The sequence below is a fragment of the Triturus cristatus genome, chromosome 3_2 (assembly GCF_964204655.1).
Source record: "Triturus cristatus chromosome 3_2, aTriCri1.1, whole genome shotgun sequence".
NCBI classification, from domain to species: Eukaryota; Metazoa; Chordata; class Amphibia; order Caudata; family Salamandridae; genus Triturus; species Triturus cristatus.
In genome coordinates this window covers 879,305,456-879,330,000 of record NC_140584.1, presented here as the reverse complement: position 1 = coordinate 879,330,000, position 24,545 = coordinate 879,305,456, and the positions used below count along the sequence as shown (strand labels likewise).

Sequence of the window (24,545 nt, the reverse complement as noted above, 5' to 3'; positions counted from 1 at the left end):
TTGAAGATTCAGTGGGGTTTCACGGAGGGTTTTCGAGTGGGCCATCAGGGACCTAGGGTGCGGACAATCTGAAATCAGCAAAGGAATTGCCGGCAGTGGTGGCGGCTAAATTGCAGAAAGAGGTAGACGAAGGCAGGATAGTGGGCCCGTTTCGCGACTGGCCAGCTGACGACTTGATCATCTCCCCATTGGGTATGGTGCCTAAGAAGGAAAAGGGTGAGTTTCGCATGATCCATCACCTCTCGTGGCCGGAAGGGCAGTCTGTGAATGATTTCATCACAGAAGCAGACTCCAGGGTGCTCTATGCATTGGTGGATGATGCGATCCGCATAGTGGGGGTGTGTGGGCCGCTGGCGGAACTGGCGAAGTGTGACATGAAATCGGCTTTCCGCCTGCTGCCAATACACCCCGCGGATTTCTCTCTACTGGGGATGCAGTTTGCGGGGGCCATCTACGTGGACAAGGTTTTGCCCATGGGGTGTACGATCTCCTGCGCGCTGTTCGAGATGTTTAGCACATTCTTGCAGTTCGCTTTTACACAGATCAGCAGACATCGGGACGTTACTCACTATTTGGACGACTTCCTCTTTCTGGGGAAGGCCCATTCTGGGGATTGTGGCAGGGCCCTGTCGCAATTCCAGGAGATGTCACAGCGTTTCGGAGTCCCATTGGCGCCCGAGAAAACAGCTGGGCCTAGCTGCAGCCTGACATTCCTGGAAATTGAGCTGGACTCCATTCAATGGATAGCTCGACTCCCTGACGTGAAAGTGACGGAGATACGGGCGTGCCTCTGGTGGGCGGTTGGGGAAAAGAGGATTGCATTGAGGGCAGTGCAACAACTGATGGGTTTCCTGAACTTCGCATGCAGGGTGGCGAGGGCTGGACGGACGTTCTGCAAACGGCTTGGCATGGTCATGTCGGGGGCCGTCTTACCACACCACAGGGTCCAGATTTCCATGAGGGTCCGGGCGGATGAGGACATGGCTGACGTTCTTGACGGATTTCAATGGGGTGTCACTAGATGTTGAGGACGGACGGATGGTTTGGCAAGTGCAAATTTACACTGATGCAGCTGGGGCAGCAGGCTTTGGGATTTTCTTGTATGGCAGGTGGTGCGCTGAGGACTGGCCGGCTCATTGGGTTAAACAGCGGAGGAGCATTGCGTTTCTGGACTTTTTTTCCCTTGATGGTGGCTCTGGAGGTGTGGGGGTCCGAGTTTCAGAACAGGTCAGTACTGTTCCATGTGGACATCATGACCGTGGTCCAGTTGGTCAACCGACAGAGGGCGAGGGATCTGAGAGTGCTGCGGAGTTTCATGCTGAAATGTTTGAGATTGAATGTGGTTTTTAGAGCCTTGTCCCTGGGGCGAATAATGACATTGGGGATGCGTTGTCTCGATAGCAGTGGCAGCGGTTTCGGCGATTGGCACCAGGAGCAGATCGGTTCAAGACCAAGTTGCCGGTCGTCATCTGGGCCTTGGGGGAGTGAGGGTGATAGGCCTGGTGGAGAACTCTATCGCTGATACTACAAGACGGACCTACAGACTGGTGTGGGCGGAGTTTGGCTCCTTTATGGGATGGCTTGGGGATCCTGCTTTTGGTGATCGTTCAACTGTGGAACAAGGAGTGTTGCAGTTTGAATTGCATTGCATTGACAAAGGGTTGACGTCTGCAATGATTTTGGGAAAATTGGCAGGAGTGTCGTTCTACTGTTTGTTTTTTGGTTATGACCCTACGAAAGATGTGATTATAAGTAGGGTACTCAGAGGTTGGGGTAGGGAACGGAGGGGGGGAGGGGTGTTGAGGGAGACGATTACGTTCGATCTATTGGTCAGATTGGTTGAGATTTTGCAGCTTTGTTGTTATGATGTTTTTGAGGTTCGGTTTTCCGCTTGTGCATGATATGGATGTTTTTTGGGGTTTTTAGGGTCTCTGAGCTGCTTGGAACGCGCAAGGTGTGTGGCAGGCGGTATGAGGAGGTCAGGTGGATGCGAGTCATCTGGGGATTTGGTTGGAGCAGTCTAAGACTGATCAGTTAGGGAGAGGCAAGTGGGTTTGGCTGTGTCAAACTGGTTGTGGGGGTGTGTGCCCGGTGGCTGAATGGCGGACTTTTCTAGTGACTGCACGGGCAGAGAGTGGTGAAATTTTTTGTCACGTGTCTGGGGCAAAGGTGACGGCGGGGCAGTTATTGGTGGTACTGTGCATGGCATTGGAGCGGTTGGGTCTGGACTCGGCAGGTGCTGTGATCGGTATGTCCGTTAATGAGGGTGCTTGGCATGGCACGGGGCTTCGTGGGGGGAGGAATTGGTGTGTGATGTTTCAGGCTATGTTACTAACGTATTTTTCTCCCATAGGTTGCGTGGGTGGACCGGGGGCCAAGACGGTCACTTGGATTGTGGGGCATTAGTTTGTGTATTGGGCCTCCAAATATGCAGAGCAACAGGTGTCCGGCCGTAACCTGGGACTCAAAGGAAATCATGTGGTGCACTGGTGGGGAAAAGGGGGGATGCGATAGGGGGCACTATTGCCCTGGCTCGCGAAGATGGTCCCCCAGAAAGGATGCCCTGATCTGTTCATAATCCATTTGGGTGAGAACGATTTGGTTTGGCTGTCTGGTTTGGTGCTCTTACAGCTGATTCAAAGAGACTTGGAGGTTTTGAAACAAAGGTTGGCAGGGACATGCATTGCCTGGACTGAATTTGTTCCTCGTAAAGTATGGAGGGGTGCAATCAAACACGGGGCTGTGGAAAAAGCATGAAGGAAGCTCAGAGCGATGCGGGTTTTCTGGAGGAACCACTACTGTTTAGGGACGACGGAGTGCATCTTTCGAGAGTGGGGAATGCGTACTACATGATGGAGATGAGAGATGTGGTTAGCAAGTTATGGAATGAGGCGATTTGGTGTCACAGGAATGCTTGAGTAGGTGGGGCGAAAGATACACAGTTTGGACACCGGGGTGGGGGTGGGTGGGGAGGCTGAGGGGCGGTGGATGCAGGTAACCGCCCTAAAGGTGATTCCCTGGTTGGCGATACTTTGGAGGGGTGGGGGAGTCAATAGCGGGCGCACCCATCCCGGGGGGGGGGGGGGGGGGGGGGGAAGGTTTGGAAGAGTGAATGATGGGGGGAGCTGGAGGCATGAGTGGAATTCCAGGTGACGTCGGGGAGGATGCTAGGAGATCTGTGGAAATGGATATTTGGTTATTGATTATATTGTGCAGCCTGGTTCTAATAAATGGCCTTTTACGCTTAAGTCATCAGCGTGGTCTGTTTATTGCGCGATGGTGGGCCCCGGGGGAAGCACGGTCGCAGACTAGTCTTCCCCTGGGGTCTTTCGCGCAGGGGAGGTCCAGGCAGGGTCAAGGGGTGGGATTTAGGGGGAGGGTATAAGAATGCAGGGGAGGAAGGCAACTTCCTCTTCCTGCATTCTCGGCACCATTGGGAGGGATTGTTAGCGACGGCCTCCCACCCACCCTGAAGTTACTAGGGTTCGGGAGTAGGGTTGGCGAAGCGTGCCAGTTTAGGGCGGGCTGCAGGGTTGGCGATACTTTGGAGGGGTGGGGGAGTCCATAGCGGGCGCACCCATCCCTGGGGGGGGATGGGGAAAGAGTGAATGATGGGGGAGCTGGAGGCATGAGTGGAATGCCTGGTGATATCGGGGAGGATGCTAGGAGATCCGTGGAAATGGATGAAGAACGGGAGGATGCTAGGAGATCTGTGGAAATGGATGAAGAACGGAACGGGTCATGGAGTGGTAGGAGAAGTGAGTTCGGAGTGGGTGAAGAGAGTGAAGGGATGAAGAGTTGATGTTGGGGTTTTGTTTATTGTGGTTTGCTGTTATTTGGTTATTGATTATGTTGTGCAGCCTGGTCCTAATAAATGGCTTTTTACGCTTAAGTCATCAGCGTGGTCTGTTTATTGCACGATGACAGATTCGGCCATTCTAAAAGTGAAGCTTAGCGTTACCATGACACCAGTCCTGGTCACTGCTACATACAACACACAGCTTTCAACACAGCCATCCATGTCCTCGTAACGAAGAGTCCGAGGTTTCTTTCAAGGGGTTGTGTTTGTGAGTTAAGAGCGCCACCAGAACGCTGTGATGGCCAACCTGGAAGTAATCACACGCTGCCACAACATATGCGTATAACTTACCACTCAGTGATTCAAAACACACAGGTGGGTCCCAGACCGACTCTCGTACTGCAGGGGGTTTGCTAACCTTTTACATTCATTTCTTCACTACCACCAGGATTTAAAATGTGAGAAAAGGCTACGATTTCTTGTGAACTAATGCTCTCTTAGAAAAAAGCTCACCATTTATCAGTCGCTTAACACTCTGTATAATCACGGATACCATCTTTGGGGGGTGGGCCTGGGGTGGGGGGGGCTGGAGCACGAGCCCCAACAGTGCTCTAATGGAGGGGCTCGCAACTGTGCGCCCAAGCCCTGGACTCTTCTCAGGGAGAGAGGCAACGGCAGCGATCTCTTCTTTATATCAGTTCAGTTGCCTCTGCTGCTACTAAGCGCGTACACACAATGGGTGGATACTGTAGATGAGGCAATGACTAAGTTTATTTCTAAAGTGCACGTTTACTCGTAAGCATCTTGGCACTGAATAGCAGAGGTTTATTATTACCCCACTCAATGGTACTCATTTTATCGACCTCCGATGGATGAAAGGCTGAGTGGACCCACAGGGATTTAAATCTTTAACCATGTGGTCGAACACAGGCCCCTGTAGTGGACGCATTAGTCCACTGAGCCACCAGACCAAGCTGCTATAATGGAGGACTCTCGTCGTGATGGTAAGGTTTTTAGCAAGCTACACTGTCTTACAAAAAATGTGAATATTGATCTCTTTATTTTTCCTAATATATATATTTTTTTAGCCATTAGTAAGATATAATACAGAACGACAAAAAAGAAGCACTTTAACACATGCTAAGAATGATACACATAGTTTGTACACAAATTAAATACGGAATTTAAGGAAAAGCAGAAGAGACAAAGACAACGAGATTGCAAGACATAATAATACCCAGAATGAAGTGAAATAGTGGTGCAGGACTAAACCCACTGAAGACTGGACCAGATCCTTTTGAGTCTTAGACATGAGCGAGGACATCTAACCTTGGCCAAGGCTGATTCAGATTCAAATACCCATCTGAGAAATGCCCAGAATTTGTTAGCATTTGGGCTGGTGGGATTAGTCCAGGCTCTAGCGATACATACGTGGGCACATACGATAATGGAGGCTAATGACCTCTCATAGCTGGTGGCCTCGTGTTTGAGCCCGAGTAAAATGACCTTATCTGTAGGCTGAAACTCGCGACCAAGTTGCCCTGCGTGAGTTGAAAATACATAATTCCAGATTTACGTTAGCATTGGACAGTCTAAAAACGTATGTTTTAAATCTGGCGCAAAGAGCGTGCATTTGGGACAGTACAGCTTAGCAGAAGATCGGGATGTTGCCCACTTGGAGATGAGCTCGGGTGTGTAATACGACATAAAATTGTCCTATGTTGTTGCAATTTCAGGCTGATGGATGCCACTACTCTATCTAAAGTATCTAACGCCTCCTGTACTTCTTCGGCTATTATGTTAGTTTTTAGAAGCCAACTTAATTTAGTGGATATCTGAAGACTGTCATCATGGGCTGATGTAATAAGTTTCTGATAAAATACACTGATAGCAACTTTACCAGATATCCCATATATAACCGACAGTATTTCAGACAAATATGGCGCATCTGACAACTTTTGTCCATGTAGAAAATAATCCCTTATTTGCCGATATTTAAAGAAAGAACTGTGTGAAAGCCCAAACTCATCTTTTAGTGTAGTAAATGAACAAAACCCCTGGTTATCGTAAAGTTTACCTAATCTGTTAATACTCACACGCTGCCAGGCTCTTCCGACATAATCCTGGAATATTTCAGGAAGTATTGGATTGCCCCATAAAACAGTATAATGATCCAACGGGGGCAGAGAATATTCCTTGCAGATCTCATGCCAGATCCTGGTAATATCCCTAACTACCTTGAATCCAACTCGTTTGTAGTAGGTGGTGTCTGAAGTCTTGTAGAGAGTGAATCCTATAGACGGTCCGCAAGCTAGTTGATAAGCCAATGAGGATAGACCCACTTCAAGCCCGTTTAACAGACTCTGCATCCACCCTGCAAATGCAGCCCAATAATATAGCTTGAAATCGGGGAGCCTAAAGACCCTTTGTTTGTAAGATAATTTAATAAAGCTGGGGCCCTTCTAGCACTATACCCCCAGATAAAGCTACCTATGGCGCTTTCCAGGCGCTTGAAAAAAAGATCATGGGACCCGCAAGGGGATTGAAACAGAATATAACAACTTGGGCAGTATGTTAATTTTGATTATATTACACCTATGTTATGAATGTTGATCTCATAGCACTAAAGCTGGACAAGCCACTGAAAGGTGGAGCCAGATGCCTGGCTCAGCTCGAGATACTCTGGCAATCTCGAGCCCAAACGAGCCAAGCTTACATGGAAGAGGTGGGGACTAGTGGCAATAGCTGCTGACCATGTATTCTCAGAACCGGGTGCGAATCCCGACCTCGGTTTATCAGAAAACAAAAAGTGTAACGCAGTCTGTGCTTGTTATGGAAGCGCTCTAATGTCATTCTGCAGGGTCCTCTCTTAGTAAAGCTGCCTGAAATAAAATATTGATCCTACCTGTTTCCGCTTATCAACAAAGCATTAACAAGGCAACATTTAAGGTATACATGACAAATTACCTGCCTTAGTTCAATTATTTATTTGGAATACTCTGTTCTATTGCTTTTGATATATATTTTTAACTGCAAGAATTATTGATAAACTCGCCAGAGAGATATCATTCAAATGTATTTTAACTAAGAAATATTTTTGTTCCTTGTGAGGACATAAGAACCAATGAACCAATCACAATACAATAAATATTCATAACACGGGTATATATAGAAAAAAGTTTTATCTTTTGAAATTTATCAAGGGTACTACACAGTTATACAAACAATGTTGCAAGAGGAAAATAAATACAATTGTTTAATCCTTCAATGTCACTATTGTAAACACTTCTTCCCATTGTCCATTATTTTCCAGAAGAGTGTGAATGTCGACGTTTCAGTCTCTATGCATTTGTCCATGAGACCATCTTCAGGACTATCATAAATTTAAACAGTTGACCCCTGAATGATGTTTCCAAAGATTCAAGAATTATAGAATACAATTGATACATATATGTCAAATTGATCGTCGTTCTGTAGCTTTTGTTTAAGGTGAATAATCGTCAAAAGATACAGTTAAGTGAACTCTGGTGCTTTTTGGACGGTGTAATTAAATTTCCAGTCCCCAGCAACTTCTCAATTGAAGTTTATTCTGTTAAATTTTGCAGCGCAGCGAAAATTTGGCAGTCTGCAGTCGGATTAGTCTAATCCGACTGCAGACTGCCGAATTTTAAAAATAATCTGGTGTACTAAATTAAAAAGCTTTGCGTGTTAAAGAAATACACCGTCTTGAATTCTGAAGACACTTACCCTACCTACTCTAATGTGAAGTTTCCTGCATAATTTATATGACAAGTAGTTTCCGGGCTCGGCTCATGCATGGGCTTTTAGAGCCAGAGCTGACCCTTAGTCTCCCTGTTAATTTGTTGGCTCGTCTACCTCTACTTAGCACTATCATCTGCACATGAAATGCCATGTTCTCTCATTTACTATTGACTACTTACAGTTTGGTCATTTTTAGGAATAAAGAACAAAATTTCAAACTGAAAGTTGTTTTTCAAAACTTTTATTGAGCTGCAGAAGGACTGGCTTTTCAGGTACCACAATGCTGAATTCTGGGACATGTGGTCTTTTCTTAACATTTTAAATACGGCCTGCTAATACCCACAAGAAACGTGTTGCTGGATAAAGAGTCAGGACTGCCTGAAGGAGTCACAAATGCCATAAGATAACTTCCACGCTACGTTTTTAGGTCTCGCTTAGAAAACGCAGTGCAGCTGCTTGGCTTGGCGAGACTCTATTGTTGCCGCTTTCTGTGCCGAAGGAAGACAGGAGATGGCAGGCGCGGACAGGAGATGTGCACTCCGTACGCGTGCACATCTCCTGTCCCCGGAGGCTGGCAGCGCGTGCATCGCGCGCTTTGTTTCCCTCCCCCCCGTCGGCTCCACGGAGCCAGCTTGCTTAAGTATTACATGCACTTCCTGATGGCAGAAACAGCGAAATTGTATTATCTCCCCCCTTCCCTGCCTTCTGCCACCTACCGGGCACCCGCCTGGTCCGGCGTCATTGCCTAAGTACTGCAACCATTGTTGTGATGTGTGTTACCCGAAGGCCACGGCTCCAATTTGCAGACGGGGCACTCAGCCTTAGCATCTTTGTGATAATACCTTCTAAAAAGTCCATCGTGTTGGGTAATAATTAATTCATGTTATCAGCCCCTCCAGACAAAACAAAGCCTAAAGTTTACACTGTGAGTGTACTAAATATTAACAGAGCCTGTCAGTCACGGGTGGCGTTACGTGAACGTGAGAACTGTAAGTATAGTACATGGTCCTCCAGGTCTGCGCGTGATTACGTCAGTCAATCCTGATTTTCAGTTTGCATTCTGGGATTTGTAGTTATGATTATCACATTAAAGAAGACACTCGTACTGGACTGGATGCTTATGCATAGAAACTGAAAACGAGAGCACTTTTTACGGCTACTTCTCACTCTGGTGGTCCGTTTCTTTACAGTATATTCCTGTATTGGGAGGGAGGGGGAGTGGCGAGGCACTGGGTGTTATGCACTGCTGGGAAGAAGCAGGCGACGAGCTTGGAGATCCAGTAACTAACAAGTGGCAGGAATCCGGAGGGCTCGCGCGCCTGAACCCTCCCTCATCACAACTGCTCCCCCGAACCTTGCGCGTTCCATTCAGCTAACCTGTGCGGACTTATGTGTACCTCTTTATTGCCCCTTTAGGTGTAAGGAAATACTGTCTGTTCCCCAGCCTTATCTACCATAGAGTATAAATGACTACAGTAAACTTATTTTTGCACATTGTTTTGAGCAATCATCTACAATGAGTTTCACACTCACTACAACACATTGTCTTTTTACAGTGTAGGGACAGGCACTATTTCCTATCGAAAGTAGACGAATCAGATAATCAAAAGCAAGAGCTGTCACAGTAAACATTATTTTTCTAAGGGAACCTGTCATTCACGTATTAACTGCGGCGAGAGAGTACTGGAGGTACAATGATGATGTAGCGGTAATACCAAGATGACGGCTTTGGAACTCGGAAGCAGGTTCGAATCCGGCACCGGCTCAACATTCTGTGATTCTGGGCGAATCACGTGTTCTCCCCGTGCCTTAAAAACAAGCATTTGCAATGCAAAAGGTCTCGTATTTACAAGAGTTTGAGCTATTGACATTGCAAATCACAATTCCTTTTATTTTTGTTTTTAAAATATATAAAAAAGGCATTGTCATTTACAATGCCACTAGCTTAAACTCGCGTAAATGTGAGACCTATTGCATTGCAAATGCTTGTTGATTTTTGTGTGCTTATTTCCAAACTGAGTGCTGGGCAATGCACAAACTACGACAACCCTCTGACACCAAATCACTGTCCTTTGCAAGTTTTGTGGACATGTGAATAAACATGCAACAGCTTCCTGTGACCTGCAAACTCCAAGATTTCTCCCCATGCGTACATGTATTATGAAATGGATTTAGAAGACTCGGACCTTCTGAAATGGCTTTCAGGAGCAGGCTGGAAACGAACCCTGGAATCCCGGGGAACAACTAAAATGTCAAGCAGTGAACAAAACGCCACGGAGATGAGGAGTGCTTCTAGGTCTACAGCACGACTCATATTTTCAGGAAAAATAAACCTCAAGTCTGAATTGAAACAATAATGTGTCGTGACATGTCAGGGAGAATGCCCAGCATGGTCGTTAGTTAGCACGTGGAGTACTTCTATGGTTCCACACGCGCTCCAAGTGTGGCTGTACAAGGCACGTTCAGCACCACTCGCTGGATTCACCTCATCCGCGCAGGGCGCACAGGAGGGGGTACAGTGTGCACGTGTTTGCTACTGCAGTCAAGTCTTAAAGATGCCAGAATACCTGCTCCCCGCATTAGGGGTCTGCATGTTCACATCCATATCAATGGGTTGTAGGGAGAACATCCGCGCTTTGGCTCCACTAAAAACACAGAAGAACGCACAAACCGAACAATTTCACGGCTGAATTGCAGATTCCTTAAAATAGAATAAGTATTCCACGTATTTAGCACCTATATTTATAGGCATTTACAAAGAACATTCTAGTATGCGACTGGTATTACCTAATCTAGTCTTGTACTTTCGAAAGGATGAAAGGCAAACTTGATCATGTCTGTGTCTGAACTAGTGAGTGCTCAACCCAGTTTCAACAAGAGATGTGTGTGTGCGCAAAGTGTTACTGCTAAAATCTAGGAGACAAGAAGAAAAGAGATGAGCTATAAAACATTGGAGCTGTGAAACAGAACACTGCCACCATAGGCGAATAGAGCGGTCCTCACTGGAAATGACCTGTAGGCTCCTGTGTGCCGCTCCTGCCACAGGAGGAAGACCCGGACCGGAATCACCAGTCTACGGCGGATCGCCATTACCCAGCAAACACCACTGCTTTCCGATTTGGTGATCAGTAAGTTCAAACACTTCTTTGAATTAATACATGTTCTATAAAATCAGAATACAAAGCTCAGAAACAGATACAAAATGTGTGTTAACTTTTATCATGATACTGGAGTTTAAAAGCACATCCTGCTCACGATGAATTTATTGTGCTTGGTGTTAACGCGGGGGCCTGAATAAACCCTTTCAGTGGAGACACCTGCGCATGGAAGGATCCGCCATGAAAGTGTTCGTATCTCGCTGCACCCGTTTGCTGGCATAGATAAAGCAAACTGATACGGTAGGGCTGATTAGGTGGGGAGGCTCATTTTATACGCTATTAAGTTTTGCTGCTGACTTGGCTAGAAGGCATTTAATGTGATGTAATAGTCCATTCTGTAGATCAGTTTGTCAAGCATTAGAGCAATTCGTTGCAGGTGCAAAAAGAGCAGAATTCCTCAAAGGACACTTGGGTAATACTAGGCATTTTTTTCACCCGTTTGGAGTTAATGGCAGCACCTAGGTCGTGGACGTCTTGCAAAGGCGCTTGTGTTAGCCTAAGGATGGAGATGGTTATCAGGTCTTAGTTCCAATATCTCAGTCTTAGGGGCATTGCAGTCTTGATGGCTGAGCAGAAGATCCCAGTTGTAATTACCTTTGTATTGGAAGCTTTAACAAGAAGTCTGTTTTGGTGCATCCAGATTTACATGCCCAGGGGACAATCCAGAACTTACCAAAAATCACCTAGGCTTTGACGTGAGTGTCATACGCATACATGTGTTAACCAGTGGCGGTGCTTTTATTGGGGGCGTTGCCCCACTAAGCACATGGATGACCGTCACAACTGTCATGCTAACATTACAATATTTTGAAAACCAATCGCAGTGCACTGACTCGCACTCTAGAGTCTGACTGGTGTCAACGCCACGGCACGCTCTAGCTGAGCTCCCAGGACAAGCCCGACTCAATCTGGACGGCGCTGTGGGTGTGGGGGCGGACCTGCTGCAGTGAGTGACACAGCGCAGAAATAGTGCAGCAGGCCAGCAGCAGCAGTGTGCGCATGTCAATTTTTGGGCTAGTCATTTCTGGCCCAAACATGCGCACACACACACAATACCTTGATCTTCCCTCCTCCCCTAGCGACTCAGACAGTGGCGATGGCGAGGGACCCGAGTGTGCTTCTTCATACCGCAGCCCCCGGGTCTCATTATGGGCAGGGAGTAACCCTGCTCTTAGCCAATCCTGTTGCAGTGGCGCTGCTAATGCAGCGCCAGGATTGGCTAAGACACCGCAGCCTGCATGGTGCCGCACGTGGGTGGTTGCAACTGCCCAGTGCCGCACTTGTAAGGCCAATCACACTGTGGCTGGCTTATGTGAAGCCAAGCCATGCAGTAGTGATTGGCCATTGATTTCCCGACCTCTACGCTGATACGCTCGCTGTCGGCACGTGTCGTCACCGCGCCAGTGCCTGCCACACGAGTCACTCACGGAGTCAGTCACGAGTTGTCGTCATCGTTGTACAACGGTAGACCTCGTGCTGCCGGTGTGTCTATTATTGTCTACACTACTACACTACAGTTTAGTGCTAGTGGTAAGTGGCCGAATGTGAATGGGGAGAGGATGTGGTCCGTCGGCTACGCTGCCGACTTTGGTGCTACTGGGTTTCACTTTCCAGAGTTCGAGCCTCGAGGTCGCATCCACAATCATGATGGCTCAGGCTGATCCTGATAAACTTATGGGCGACGGCATAAGCATCTGGCATGATCTGGGTGCATAGATTTTAATTTACAATATTGCATTGTGACTCGGGCCCTAGAACGATACGTGCCTCGCCCTCAATTCGTTCTAGGGCCCGAGTCACAAATTCCAATGCAATATTGTAAATTAATCTATGCACCCTACACTACAGTATAGTGCTCGAATGTGAATGGGGAGAGGATGTGGTCCGTCGGCTACGCTGCCGACTTTGGTGCTACTGGGCTTCACTTTCCAGAGTTCGAGCCTCAAGATCGCGTCCACATCAGGCTGTGAGTGATTCTGGGCAATAATCTCCCCGTGCCTGAATGTGTAATGTAATTAAATACGGTGCTCATCATGTAAAGCGCTCCAATACCTTCGGGTCGAGTTCGCGTGCAGCGCTATATACATATACAACAAAAAAAACAACAAAAATGTCAAGTGCAGCAACTAGTAACCTAGATTATGTAGTGCTTTCATTCAGGGGATAAAGCTGTAAATACTAGTATAAAGTGGTACAAAAGGGGGTGGTAAATACTAGTATACATGCACGCATACCATATGTGCTTAATTTGGGCCGGTCGTTTCCGATGGGGGCCACCGGCAATTATTTTTGGGGGCCAGCACTTACTTATCTGACTGCATTAGATGCGACGCATTAGTTTGCAACCAGTTTAGTGGTTTGTTAAATAAAAAACATCTGTGAGGTACTCAGAAATGCATTATATCTCAAAGTCTGTTATGAAGCTCTGTGGTTATACTGAATAAGCAGCTACCTATGTTATATGACATGATCTCTTTATTACTGTAATAACTGCACTTTCTTAATTGCTTTATTAACCTTCCTGCTTTCTCAAATTTGCTTGAAAATGCACCATTTTTCCACTCTTTTATCAACATTTTCTCGGGAGGAGAACCCCCCGAACCCCTCTTAGGTTGTTCGGGCTCGCTCGCTACCCTCGCTCGGCTGAAGTATGACAACCATTTTACGCCCCACCACTTCCAAATGTCACCGTCCGCCACTGGTGTTAACCCATGTTGAATCTTTCAAGTATGTTTTCAAACAGTGTCATGTAGCTATCACAGATGTAGGGAAACAGATGATCCCTTTGGGACACCATAGGTCAACTAATTGAATATGGATTTGTATGAGGTGAGTTAAAGCTATAATGGTAGCACACACCCAGTTTAATAAAGTTCCAGTAGTGCGCAGATCAGACAGTTAGGAAGTGTACATGTTTATTTGTGAACACTGCTAAATAACAATTATGTAATCATAGTTTTGTAATGAGAGGCTCTTGACATTGTTAACAGTCGGACAGTACATCAGCCAGTCATATCTATGGTAAAAATGTGCATTAGTAGTGCATATAGCAGTGTCCAATGGGAACGTTCGATAATTTTAAGTAGTGCAGCAACCAGCCAAAATGTGTTTCGTCCCCTTAGGAATTGTTTCAAGGGACAGGTATTGAAGATGGTATGAGCTGAAGCGAATTGATCCTTGAGTCTAAAATAGGTTTGAGACAGGAGATCCGTCTCTCCTACTTACTATAGGTCCATGTGAGCTTCACATGAGTGAAATGTTTAGCTTTGGCACGTTGTCGATGCCCACTTAATCTATAGCATTGCTTTTTTATAGTTTCTGCCATTTCTTACTCCCACAAAGAGTGCCAGCAGAATTGAGAGATTGTAAATGGTGTCACTCACAGTAGAGTGTCACTCACAGGGTGAGCGTCTTTAAAATGTTCACGAATCGGGTTATGTGTCTAGGTACATACGTTGACAAGTATGACCTTCAAAAGGTAGAGGAGGATAAAGAACATGCTCGGTTTCATGAATGGAATGTGTACTGTACACAGTTCTTCATCTATGCACATTTCCATAGATCTTTGTGCAAATCTTTCAAATGGTAAAACTGGGAAATCAGTTGGATGATGCAGTTGTATGGCGTCAAATTAATAATGTATCCTCCCACCATTAGGAAATGAGGTCCCTGGTGTACCTGTACCTGCACTAAGTCACAAAATCAAAAAGAAATTGCACATGCCCAGGATCAGACAATGTATACAGAACTCGGGCAGGTTTTATAAATAGAGGACGCAGTGTTCAATTAAGAATATTGAATATGCTACTTACCAGTATGCATCTGTTCTTGGCATGTAGGGCTGCTGACATTCATATCTGTGCATAGATCGCCGCCTAGTGTTGGGTCCGGATGTTTGCACGTTGTTGTCCTGGAAGAGTCTTCGAAGTATCCTTGGATAGGTGACTCCTCCCCTGGACTACAGTGCGCATGGGCATCCTCTCCATCCTCAGATTGTTTTTCGCCATTGTGGCAGTGATGGAGTAGATACAGAAAGTGATGACCATGCTATACAGTAATTCTGAGAGCTGCAGCTGCTACAGGCGCCGGGGAGGAGGGAGGGCGATATGAATGTCAGCAGCCCTACATGCCAAGAACAGATGCATACTGGTAAGTAGCATATTCAGTTCGAGGCATGTGGGCTGCTGAATTCATATCTGTGCATAGAATACATAGCAGTGCCCTCTATTGGCGGCGGCTACCCGTGCCAGCTGCAGCGGTCTGAAAAAGTGTTTTGAGAACAGCCTGTCTTACAGCTGCCTGCTGTTTTGACTGCACGTCTACACAATAGTGTTTTGTAAATGTGTGTGTAGTGGACCATGTGGCTGCTCTGCATATATCATGCAGGGGAATATTTCCTAGAAAAGCCATGGAAGCCCCCAACTTGCGTGTTGAGTGGGCTCGTGGTGGAATAGTTAATGTGCGTTTTGCCTTTTGATAACAGATTTGAATACACTTAACTATCCATCTGGCTATCCCTGCTTTGGAGATGGCGTTACCTTTGTGGTGTGGGGCAAAGGCAACGAACAGTTGTTTTGTCTTCCTGAAGGGTTTAGTCCTGTCGATGTAGTACATGAGGGCCCTCCGTACATCTAGTGTATGTAGTGCCCTTTCTGCGACAGTTTGTGGGTTTTGGAAGAAAACGGGCAGTTCAATAGTTTGATTCATGTGGAACTGCGATATTACTTTGGGCATGAATTTGGGGTTGGTACGTAGTACGACCCTGTTGGCGTGAACCTGTATAAATGGCTCTTGAACGGTTAGTGCCTGGAGTTCACTAACTCTTCTTAAGGAAGTGATCGCTACCAGGAAGGCTACTTTCCAGGTAAGGAATTGAATCTCGCATGAGTGTAGAGGTTCAAAGGGTGGACCCATCAGGCGTGTGAGGACCAAGTTGAGGTTCCACATTGGAGCCGGTGGGTGGCTTGGTGGAATGACTCGTTTGAGTCCCTCCAAGAATGCTTTGATGGCAGGCACTCTGAATAGTGAGAGGTGCTGCCTGGTTTGCAGATAGGCTGATATTGCGGTCAAATGGACACGTATAGAGGTGTACGCCAGATTGCATCGGTATAGGTGTAAGAGGTAACAGATGATGTTTTGGATGGATGCGTCCAGCGGGTTAATGTCATTATTACCACAATAAATGATGAACCTTTTCCATTTGGCTTATAGGAAGCTCTTGTAGTGGGTCTCCTGGCCTCCTTGATGATGTCCATACAGTCAGGTGGCAGGTTGAGATAGCCAAACTCTAGGACTTCAGGAGCCAGATCGCCAGGTTCAGCTGTTGCGGATCTGGGTGCTGAATCTCTCCATGGTTCTGCGTCAAATGCGCGGGTTTGATCCGCAGCCTTTGATGCGGCACCACGGAAAGTTCGAGGAAGGTGGTGTACCACGGCTGGCGTGCCCACGTGGGAGCAACTAGGACGAGTGTCAGGGAGTGTTGTCTGAGTTTGCGGGCCACCAGCGGTATTAACGGCGCTGGGGGAAAAGCGTACGCAAATCTGCCGGACCAGTTCATCCATATCGCATTGCCCTGCGACTGCGGATGTGGGAATCTGGCGGCGAAGCTTTGGCATTTTGCGTTTTCGCTTGTCGCGAATAGGTCTATCTCCGGATGACCCCACTGCTGGAAGTACGGTTGGAGTACTGATGGGTGTAACTCCCACTCGTGCATCTGGTGGCTGTGTCTGCTGAGCAGATCCGCCATCTGGTTGTCCTTGCCAGGGAGGTGTTCCGCCATGAGGAACATGTTCCTCTGAATGGCCCACTTCCACATGCTCTGAGCCAGATGAGACAACTGTGGAGAGTGTGTTCCTCCCTGCTTCTGTATGTAGTACATTGCGGTCATGTTGTCCGTCCGGATCAACACGACCTTGTTGCATAGATGTACTTTGAATGCCTTCATGGCCAGGAAGATTGCCATCAGTTCCAGAAGGTTGATGTGCATCTTCTTTTGTTGTGTCGTCCATAGTCCCTGCACTGTGTAGTGGAGTACATGAGCTCCCCATCCCTGGAGAGACGCGTCCGCTGTCAGTACTATCTGTGGGACAGGCTCTTGGAATGGTCGGCCCTTGCAAAGGTTTTGTGGATTCCACCAATGCAGAGAGTTGTATGCCCGACCACTCACCAACACTAGGTCTTTCAACTGTCCTTGAGCCTGATTCCACTGACGTGCTAGGCACTCCTGAAGCGGGCGCATATGTAATCTCGCGTGCGGGACTATGAAGATGCAGGAGGCCATCATGCCTATTAACTGCATAAACACTCGCGCTGGAAGTGAGTGATTGGGTTTGAACTTGGAGATCAGCAGTTGTATGCTGTTGATCCTCACTAAATTTGGCTGAGCTGTGGCCGCCAGAGTGTCTATAGTCGCACCTAGGTACTGTTGTACGTGTGCGGGCTGGAGATGGGACTTTGGGTAATTTAGTGAGAATCCCAGACTGTGAAGAAGGTGAATGGTGCGGGACATGTGGCTGGCACATTGCTGGGCTGACTTCGCTTGAACGAGCCAGTCGTCTAGGTAGGGGTAGACGTGTATATGCTGCCTCCGTAGATGTGCTGCCACTGTAGCTAGGCACTTCGTGAAAACCCTGGGCGCTGTTGTCACGCCGAAGGGAAGGACTTTGAATTGATAGTGCTGCCCCTGAACAGTGAACCTGAGGTATTTTTTGTGTGAGGGGTGGATGGGTATGTGGAAATACGCATCCTTGAGGTCCAGTGTGGCTAGGAAGTCTCCCTGCTTGAGAAGCGGAAGGACTTGCTGTAGAGTGAGCATGTGAAAGTGCTCTGAAAGAATGTACTGGTTCAGGGGTCTCAGGTCTAATATAGGTCTGAGTGACCCGTCCTTTTTTGGAATTAGGAAGTAGAGGGAGTACACCCCCGTACCCTGCTCGTGGATGGGTACGACCTCTATAGCGCCTTTTAGAAGCATACTTTGCACCTCTTTCTGTAAGAGCGTTAAGTGCTCTGAGGACATAGGACGGTTTCTTGGTGGTATTGTGGGTGGAGTGGAGGTTAACTCCAGACAGTAACCGTATTTTACAATATCTTTGACCCACCTGTCCGTGGTGATGGAGTTCCACGTGGACAGGAACCTTTGTAGCCTTCCCCCGACAGGTGTTATGTGGTCGGGAGGAAGGGAGAGGGCGTCACTGCTTGTTCTTGGGGGAGGACCTGGTGTTGCCGTTGCCGCGTCCTCTGCCCTTTGTATTGGAGCCACGATATCCACCCCGGGTGTTTTTATCGTAGGTGGTCTGTGTATTGCCTTTGTTATATGTTTGTTGTGACCCCTGTCCTCTACCTGCTCCCTTGTTTCCGGGGCGACGAAAGGAGCCGCTCCGAAAGGACTGAGTTTGGAGAGCGCCCATGGACTTTGCAGTGTCCGTGTCCTTTTTTATCTTCTCAAGGGTGGTGTCAACCTCTGGCCCGAATAAATAGTCGGGGTTGACAGGCTGGTTGAGTATATTGTTTTGTACCTCAGGCTTGAATCCTGAGATTCGTAACCAGGCATGTCGTCGCAGCATGACGCTTGTGTTTATGGCCCTGGCGGCCGTGTCTGCAGCATCTAGTGCACACTTGATGGAAGCATTCGTGAGTAGCTGTCCTTCTCTGATGAGAATTTCTGCGCCTTCCTTGAACTGGTCAGGGAGATGCTGGAATAGTTGCTCCAGTGTGTCATAGTGCGCTCTATCATAGCGAGCAAGGAGCGCTTGAGTGTTGGCTATGCGCTATATGTTGGCAGCTTGGGCGGCAACTCGCTTGCCAGAGGTCTCTAACACCTTGGACTCTTTGTCCGGGGGAGGAGCGTCACCTGTCGTTTGCGAGTGTGCCCTCTTGCGAGCATTCGCTACGACAATGGAGTCTAGTGGTAATTGGCCTCTGATGTAAGTAGGGTCCCCAGGTGCTGATCGGTATTTCTTATCAATCCTGGGGTTTATCACTCGTGCCCTGGTGGGTTCCTTGAAAATGTCCTTGGCTGGTTTGAGGACTCCTTTCAACATGGGCAGAGTCTTTACATGCCGTTCTGAGGATGCAAAAGTGTCCATAAGAAAGTCATCTTCGACGGTGTCAGAGTGAAGCTGCACCCCATGGTTATTGGCAGCACGTTCAATAAGAGCGTTGAAGGCTGCAGTATCCTCTGTGGGAGATGTTTTTGCCCCATAGAGTTGTGGGTCCTGTGCATCGAGAGGTGCACCTGGGTCTGCAGGGTCGCCCCAAGTGTGATCAGGGTCTTGCTGGTCATCAGGGTCTGTGTCTCCATGGTAGGGGACTTGGTCATCCATGTAGTCCTCCAACGCATCCGTGTCGGAACGTGTGGGGGAGAATAGTTGTGGCTCCTGGTAGGATGAGTGGAAAGGTTCATAAAGGAGAGGTTCTGACTCTACAGGCAGCTTCCTTTTTAGTGGGATCCTGAAAGGGTCCAACGGTGGTTCCGAAGTTATCCTTCGCTCGTGGAGAATCATCCTGCCAGTGTTGGCGTCGATGACACGTGACGGAGACGTCTCAGCAGGTGTAATCGTAGTCTGGGTGACCCGTGTCCTGAGTTGGAACATTTTCGGGATTGTTGACGGAGGCAAGCCAAAGGTAATGTTGGCTGGCACCGAAGAGGCTGCTGGAGCTTCGATCGGACCCGAACCCGACGGGTCCTGGAGGGCAGCCTTGGTTTTGCTGCTTTGTGTCGCACCAGGTCGTACTTGGAGCGCCTTTGAGGCTTTGGCACCGACCAGGTTCGTAGAGGCGGCCGTGGACTTTTTCGGCGCCGGTGGTTCATCGAGTCGAGGTGCGGAGATGACCGTCGACGTCTTCGATGCGTGAGGCTTTGGTGTCGTCGAGGGAGCGATGCGAGACGCAGCAGGCGGTGCAGCCCTCGGTGTCAGTGGCGTCGGTGCCGGGAGCCGAGCAGGTTTGTCGGCGCCGAAGGCCTTTTTCCGTTTGTCGACTCCGACGTCGCCCGCTTCAAGTTCGGCACCGAAGTCTCTCTTGGTGCGGTCGGTGCCGACGCGTCGCGCTGGCGTCGAAGGCGTGGAAGGCCTCGATCCGACCAGCGCCACTTTCGGTTTCGTTGGAACCGGAGCAGCTTTCGGTTTCGGTTTTATGGAAGGGAAACCAGCTGGTTTAAGCGGTAATGGCTTCCGCTGAATGTCCGAGGCCGGGCCCGAGGGCGGGGCCGAAGAACTGCGGGATGGGTCTCGGGTAAGGCCCGAAGGCGATCCCTCGACCGGAGCCATAGGCCGTGGAACTGGGCCTTCTTCGGTCTGAACAGGTAGGCCTTGTTCATCATTGGAGCTACTCTCTTCGGCCCCTAAGGCCTCCTCGTCGTCTCCTACCTCGGTGTCGTCTTCACCTCTGTGGAAGAGTGATTCGTCGACTTCGTCCGATCCGGATTCGTGTTCGGAAACGGGACTGGAGGGTAAGACTTCCAATTCTTCGACGTCTTCGGCCTCGTTGAAGATGTCTGCTGGGGCCGGTGCCGCGTGCTGCGCCTCGAGTCTTGCCGCTCGTCGATTCCATAGAGTCTTTTTGGAACGGAACCGGGCACAGGCCATGCATGTCGATTCGTCGTGGTCCGGCGAAAGGCATTTGTTGCACACCGGATGGACGTCGATGTGTGGGTACTTCGCATTGCATACCGGACACCTCTTGAATGGCGTCCTCGATTCCATCGTCGAAGTAGTCGATGAACAGGTAAATGCGAAAAAAGTCGGTGATGAAAGTTAGTAAACTAACAAGGTTGTATCGAAAACCGATCGATAAACAGTACCGACGCGAACTAAAGGCCTTTTGGCCTCGACAAAATATTTTCCTAACTTGAGCTAAGATAGCACATCCGAACCCAATGGCGGAAAAAAACAATCTGAGGATGGAGAGGATGCCCATGTGCACTGTAGTCCAGGGGAGGAGTCACCTATCCAAGGATACTTCGAAGACTCTTCCAGGACAACAACGTGCAAACATCCGGACCCAACACTAGGCGGCGATCTATGCACAGATATGAATTCAGCAGCCCACATGCCTCGAACTTTAAGATACTGGCACAATTAAGGTGAAAACATAAAATGTCCCTGTAGGCAAGTCCGCCTCTGACTTCTTATCCCACGTTTAAGTTTGTTTAAATATTTCAGTTTTACAATTGCTGTGATTCTCCTATGCCTCAGTCTCCGGTTGACTCTCCGGTCACAGTAATATGTTTAGGCCTAATCATGTTGCGTGTTAGTAGCATGCACAAGTTGTCACCTCAACCAAAAATAACTCCAGATACTGAGTGCCTAAAGTAAGGCACCTCAGCACTCTAGTCCGCGCAATGTAATGAGTTTAATATAGCATAGCATGGCTGTATCAAATTCATTACATTGTGCTCACTAGAGTGCTAAGTTGCATTACTTTAGGCACTCAGTATGTGGAGTTAGCTTTGGTTGAGGTGACACGTTGAGTGTTGTTGGTGATGTTTAATTCTATTTTTTATTTACTTAGGTTGAGTTACAATACGTTTGGTTGAGATTATTTTTATTTTCATATGCTGTCATACTATAGTCTTCCTTGCGCAATTCCAAGTCACATCTTAAGGATTTTGGGGGGCCACTCTTCACAACACCTTTGAACTTATTATCAATTTCAGATCTTTGATGCCCTATTTGGCGAGGTCACTGAAGCAGGCAGGCTGGTCCAAATTGTAAATGAGTTTACAGCTACTGTTCAGGCCAGGATAGTGATGTGTGTTTTCAATATTATAATTCAGCAGCGGGTCACTAATGTTACATATGAACATGCCACTTGCGACCCAGTGTTACACTGTGTCCTCAAAGCCTTAATTCATTTGCCGTAAACCCAACATACATACTCCTGTGGTGAGGGGCACTACAAGGGGATGCTATTTTTGGATTGTTAAGCTTTCAGAAAGTGGCATTTTTGGGTCTCAAAGATGAATGGGGGAGAGCATGCTCTTCCTTTGCGTAGTACTGAGTCTTGCCCTGAACTTTTCTTACTTGTATCGAAGGATGTTTTTTCTTCCTGCTGCTCGTCGACCTCAACTTAAACGCTGTGATTCCCTTCAAACTTCAGTGCATAGCATCACACAATATTTTTTATTGTGGGCTTGATGTAAACATGGGGCTGCAGTCCGTTTTCCGTTCACTCAATCTATTCCATGCCATTTACTAAATCTGGTCCACAAAAGGTGATGCAGTGAGCAGGAGATGGGAGGTTAACGGAGCCTGCAAGGTGGACGTTTGTGGGGTGCTTTTTAGGGGGGGGGGTGGGGTGGCGAGTTATGAAAAGTGCAGTAGTACTTTGGCCTCAGGCACTCAGCAGTGCACACTAGCAAGTGCAGAAAGGGCTGCTGGCCTCAAAACAGCCAGGCCCTGTTTTATACTAGAGACTTATGGGTAGATTTAATACCCCTACCCTATAATCTACTAAGGATTTATAGGGTAGGTCACGCCGAATGTAAGTGCACCCTTTTATATCGTTTACCCTAATGCAGGCCCTATTATATACTAGGGACTTCTATTTAGGTTTAATACCCCTACCCTATAATCTACTAGGGATATCATTCCAAACACTAGCACCAAAACTAATATTACCGGTGTCAAAACTCTTATTTCCGTGGTCAATTTTCGCTTGGTGTGCTGTACTACTTTTTAACCTAATATAAACTAATTTTGACTTGTACTTATGTTTGTCTATTTACTTACATACTATTGCACAACCTAATTTGTAGTGTCGGTAAAGCTTGCCCTTTGTCCCGAATTTTTGTCCTGAATTTTGACCCTCCGTCCTGAATTCACACCCATGCCAGTTGGTCACCCTAGTCACAGAAGCAACATTTACAGTTCTATCTTCCAAAGCAGAGCCTCTCCTTCCAAAGAGTACGATTCCCCCACGGAGCGATGCACAGGTCCACCAAACGCGGCCATCCTTCAAATTAAAGATACCTTCTTCCAGTAGAGAAAGGGCGTCCTTTGTGTGATCTACAACCTCTATCGAGGAACACGATGTTCAATGCATGGAACCGTCTTCAATGGACAATGAAAGCTCCCCTTTCAATATAAAAGCCCATGGCTAAGATCACATTTCAATCAGTAAGACCTTGCTTTCAATAAACTAGCCCTTACGAACGATGCAACCTGCATTCTAGTGTCCAAGCTCTGATGTTTACAAGTTCAAAACTGTGTTTTCCAACTTTTGGGAGAGGAGAATGATAGCTTCAGCTGTCAAGAAGACACTTTCAACGAGAGCCCATAACATCAAAAAATAATTTCAGTGGCCTTAAAAACCCCAAAACACTTCACGAAATCCTGGCGACATTATCGCTTAGTTTGAACGCTTCTGGAGAGATTTTTCTTGGAGAAGGTACCAGCAGAGGGCACTAGAGACCATCGTATGTGAAATAACATTAATGAAAACCAGGACAGGCAAGATAGTCAGGAAAAAAATTCCCCAGCTCCTAAGAAGCGCCCCCTGACTGCCGGGACATTGCGTGTAAAGAAAAGGACCAGCGATTAATGCACAGAGCATTAGACGCGCCAACGCACAGCGGCACCTCGTGTCACACAATCACTCACAAGGTATAATTATTTTCACAGTTGGAAAGTCTTAAGTATCTTCCAGATGAAGATATGTGCGCAGTTACTGCCCTTTACCTCTTCCCCAAATGCTTTACCTGTGCCATGACGTCGTGTGACCAGATGTCCGACGCTAGGCTCATGGACGTTTTGCTCTCTGCTTCAGATGGCCTCAGTAATGTTGGGCCAAAGACTGTGGCCAGATTGTGGAGTGACATTTTGTTGATTGGTTCCTTGTCTGCGACCCTGGAGAAATGAAAATGGAACAAGAAATGAAACATTGAAAGAGGGAGAAGGAAAAATAAGGTGTCTCGGAGTGCGTTGCGATGAGCGAAGGAAAATAGAGAGAATCGAAGGAATTTGGGATGTAAAGTTAGAAAAATATTGTGTGCAAGAAAGAGGCATGCTGCAAAGGTTAAAGGGAAAAAGAGCACAGAGTGAGGTAAAACCAGGAAAGAGCTAAAGCACCACCAAGCCAGAACATCTGCGACTAGTTGTGCTTTTGCTTGTTGGGGGACGCACGGTGCGACAGCCCTTCTCCTGTACCTAAACTTCAGAGTGCAGAGTTGAACATAGGACTGCGGCACAGAACGCTCTCTTGAAAGCATGGCACCATGAGAGTAAGCTGTCAACTCATAGAAGTTTCCATTCGCGCAAGAGAATAGGCGTAAAAACAGGTATTTAGTCATGGCGAGCATTATGGAAAGCACCCCGTACTGGCAAGGAACATTTTAAGGGAGTGCCAATTTCATTTTCATGTCTCTGAAATATGTATTTCGTAATTGATTTAAAAATATATACAAAAATAGAGAACTCAAAGAAAACGACAAAACTTTTTTAAAAACTCCAAAGTCGTGGTGGGTCCTCCAAGGTCCATCAGAAAACACCACAAGGAACATCATTCTGGATCCATCGGATCACATTTCTGCACTGACATCCTCCTGGGCTTCATCGGCAGCTTCTGGAGCTCATGACATTGTGCATGGCCGTCTGAGCCATCTCAGCACGGGGGTTACATGACCGAAGGCCCCAACCACGTCACTGAAGGCACTGATCTCAGGTAGATCCTCTGCGCGGAGGCACCAAAGGCGAAACAAGCATGTGGACAGTTCCAATGGAGCCCAGCTTCTCGGCGACAGTGGAAGTGCGACAACCGCTGGCGAGCACGATGAAGGCTTCGCACTCATGGTAAAGCGGTCACAGCCACTCCTGAAGGAGCGCAGCTAT

General features: G+C 47.6%; 1 protein-coding gene across 3 annotated transcripts in view; it reads right to left on the bottom strand.

Annotated features, from left to right (window-relative positions):
• Window positions 1-24,545, bottom strand: part of ABR (ABR activator of RhoGEF and GTPase) — a 1,177,460-nt gene that overhangs the window by 7,481 nt on the left and 1,145,434 nt on the right. For all 3 annotated transcript variants that reach the window (XM_085649250.1, XM_085649252.1, XM_085649251.1), the window contains exon 22: window positions 23,417-23,564. In XM_085649250.1, coding sequence (XP_085505376.1) covers window positions 23,417-23,564 — 148 coding nt within the window. The remainder of the gene's footprint in view (window positions 1-23,416; window positions 23,565-24,545) is intronic.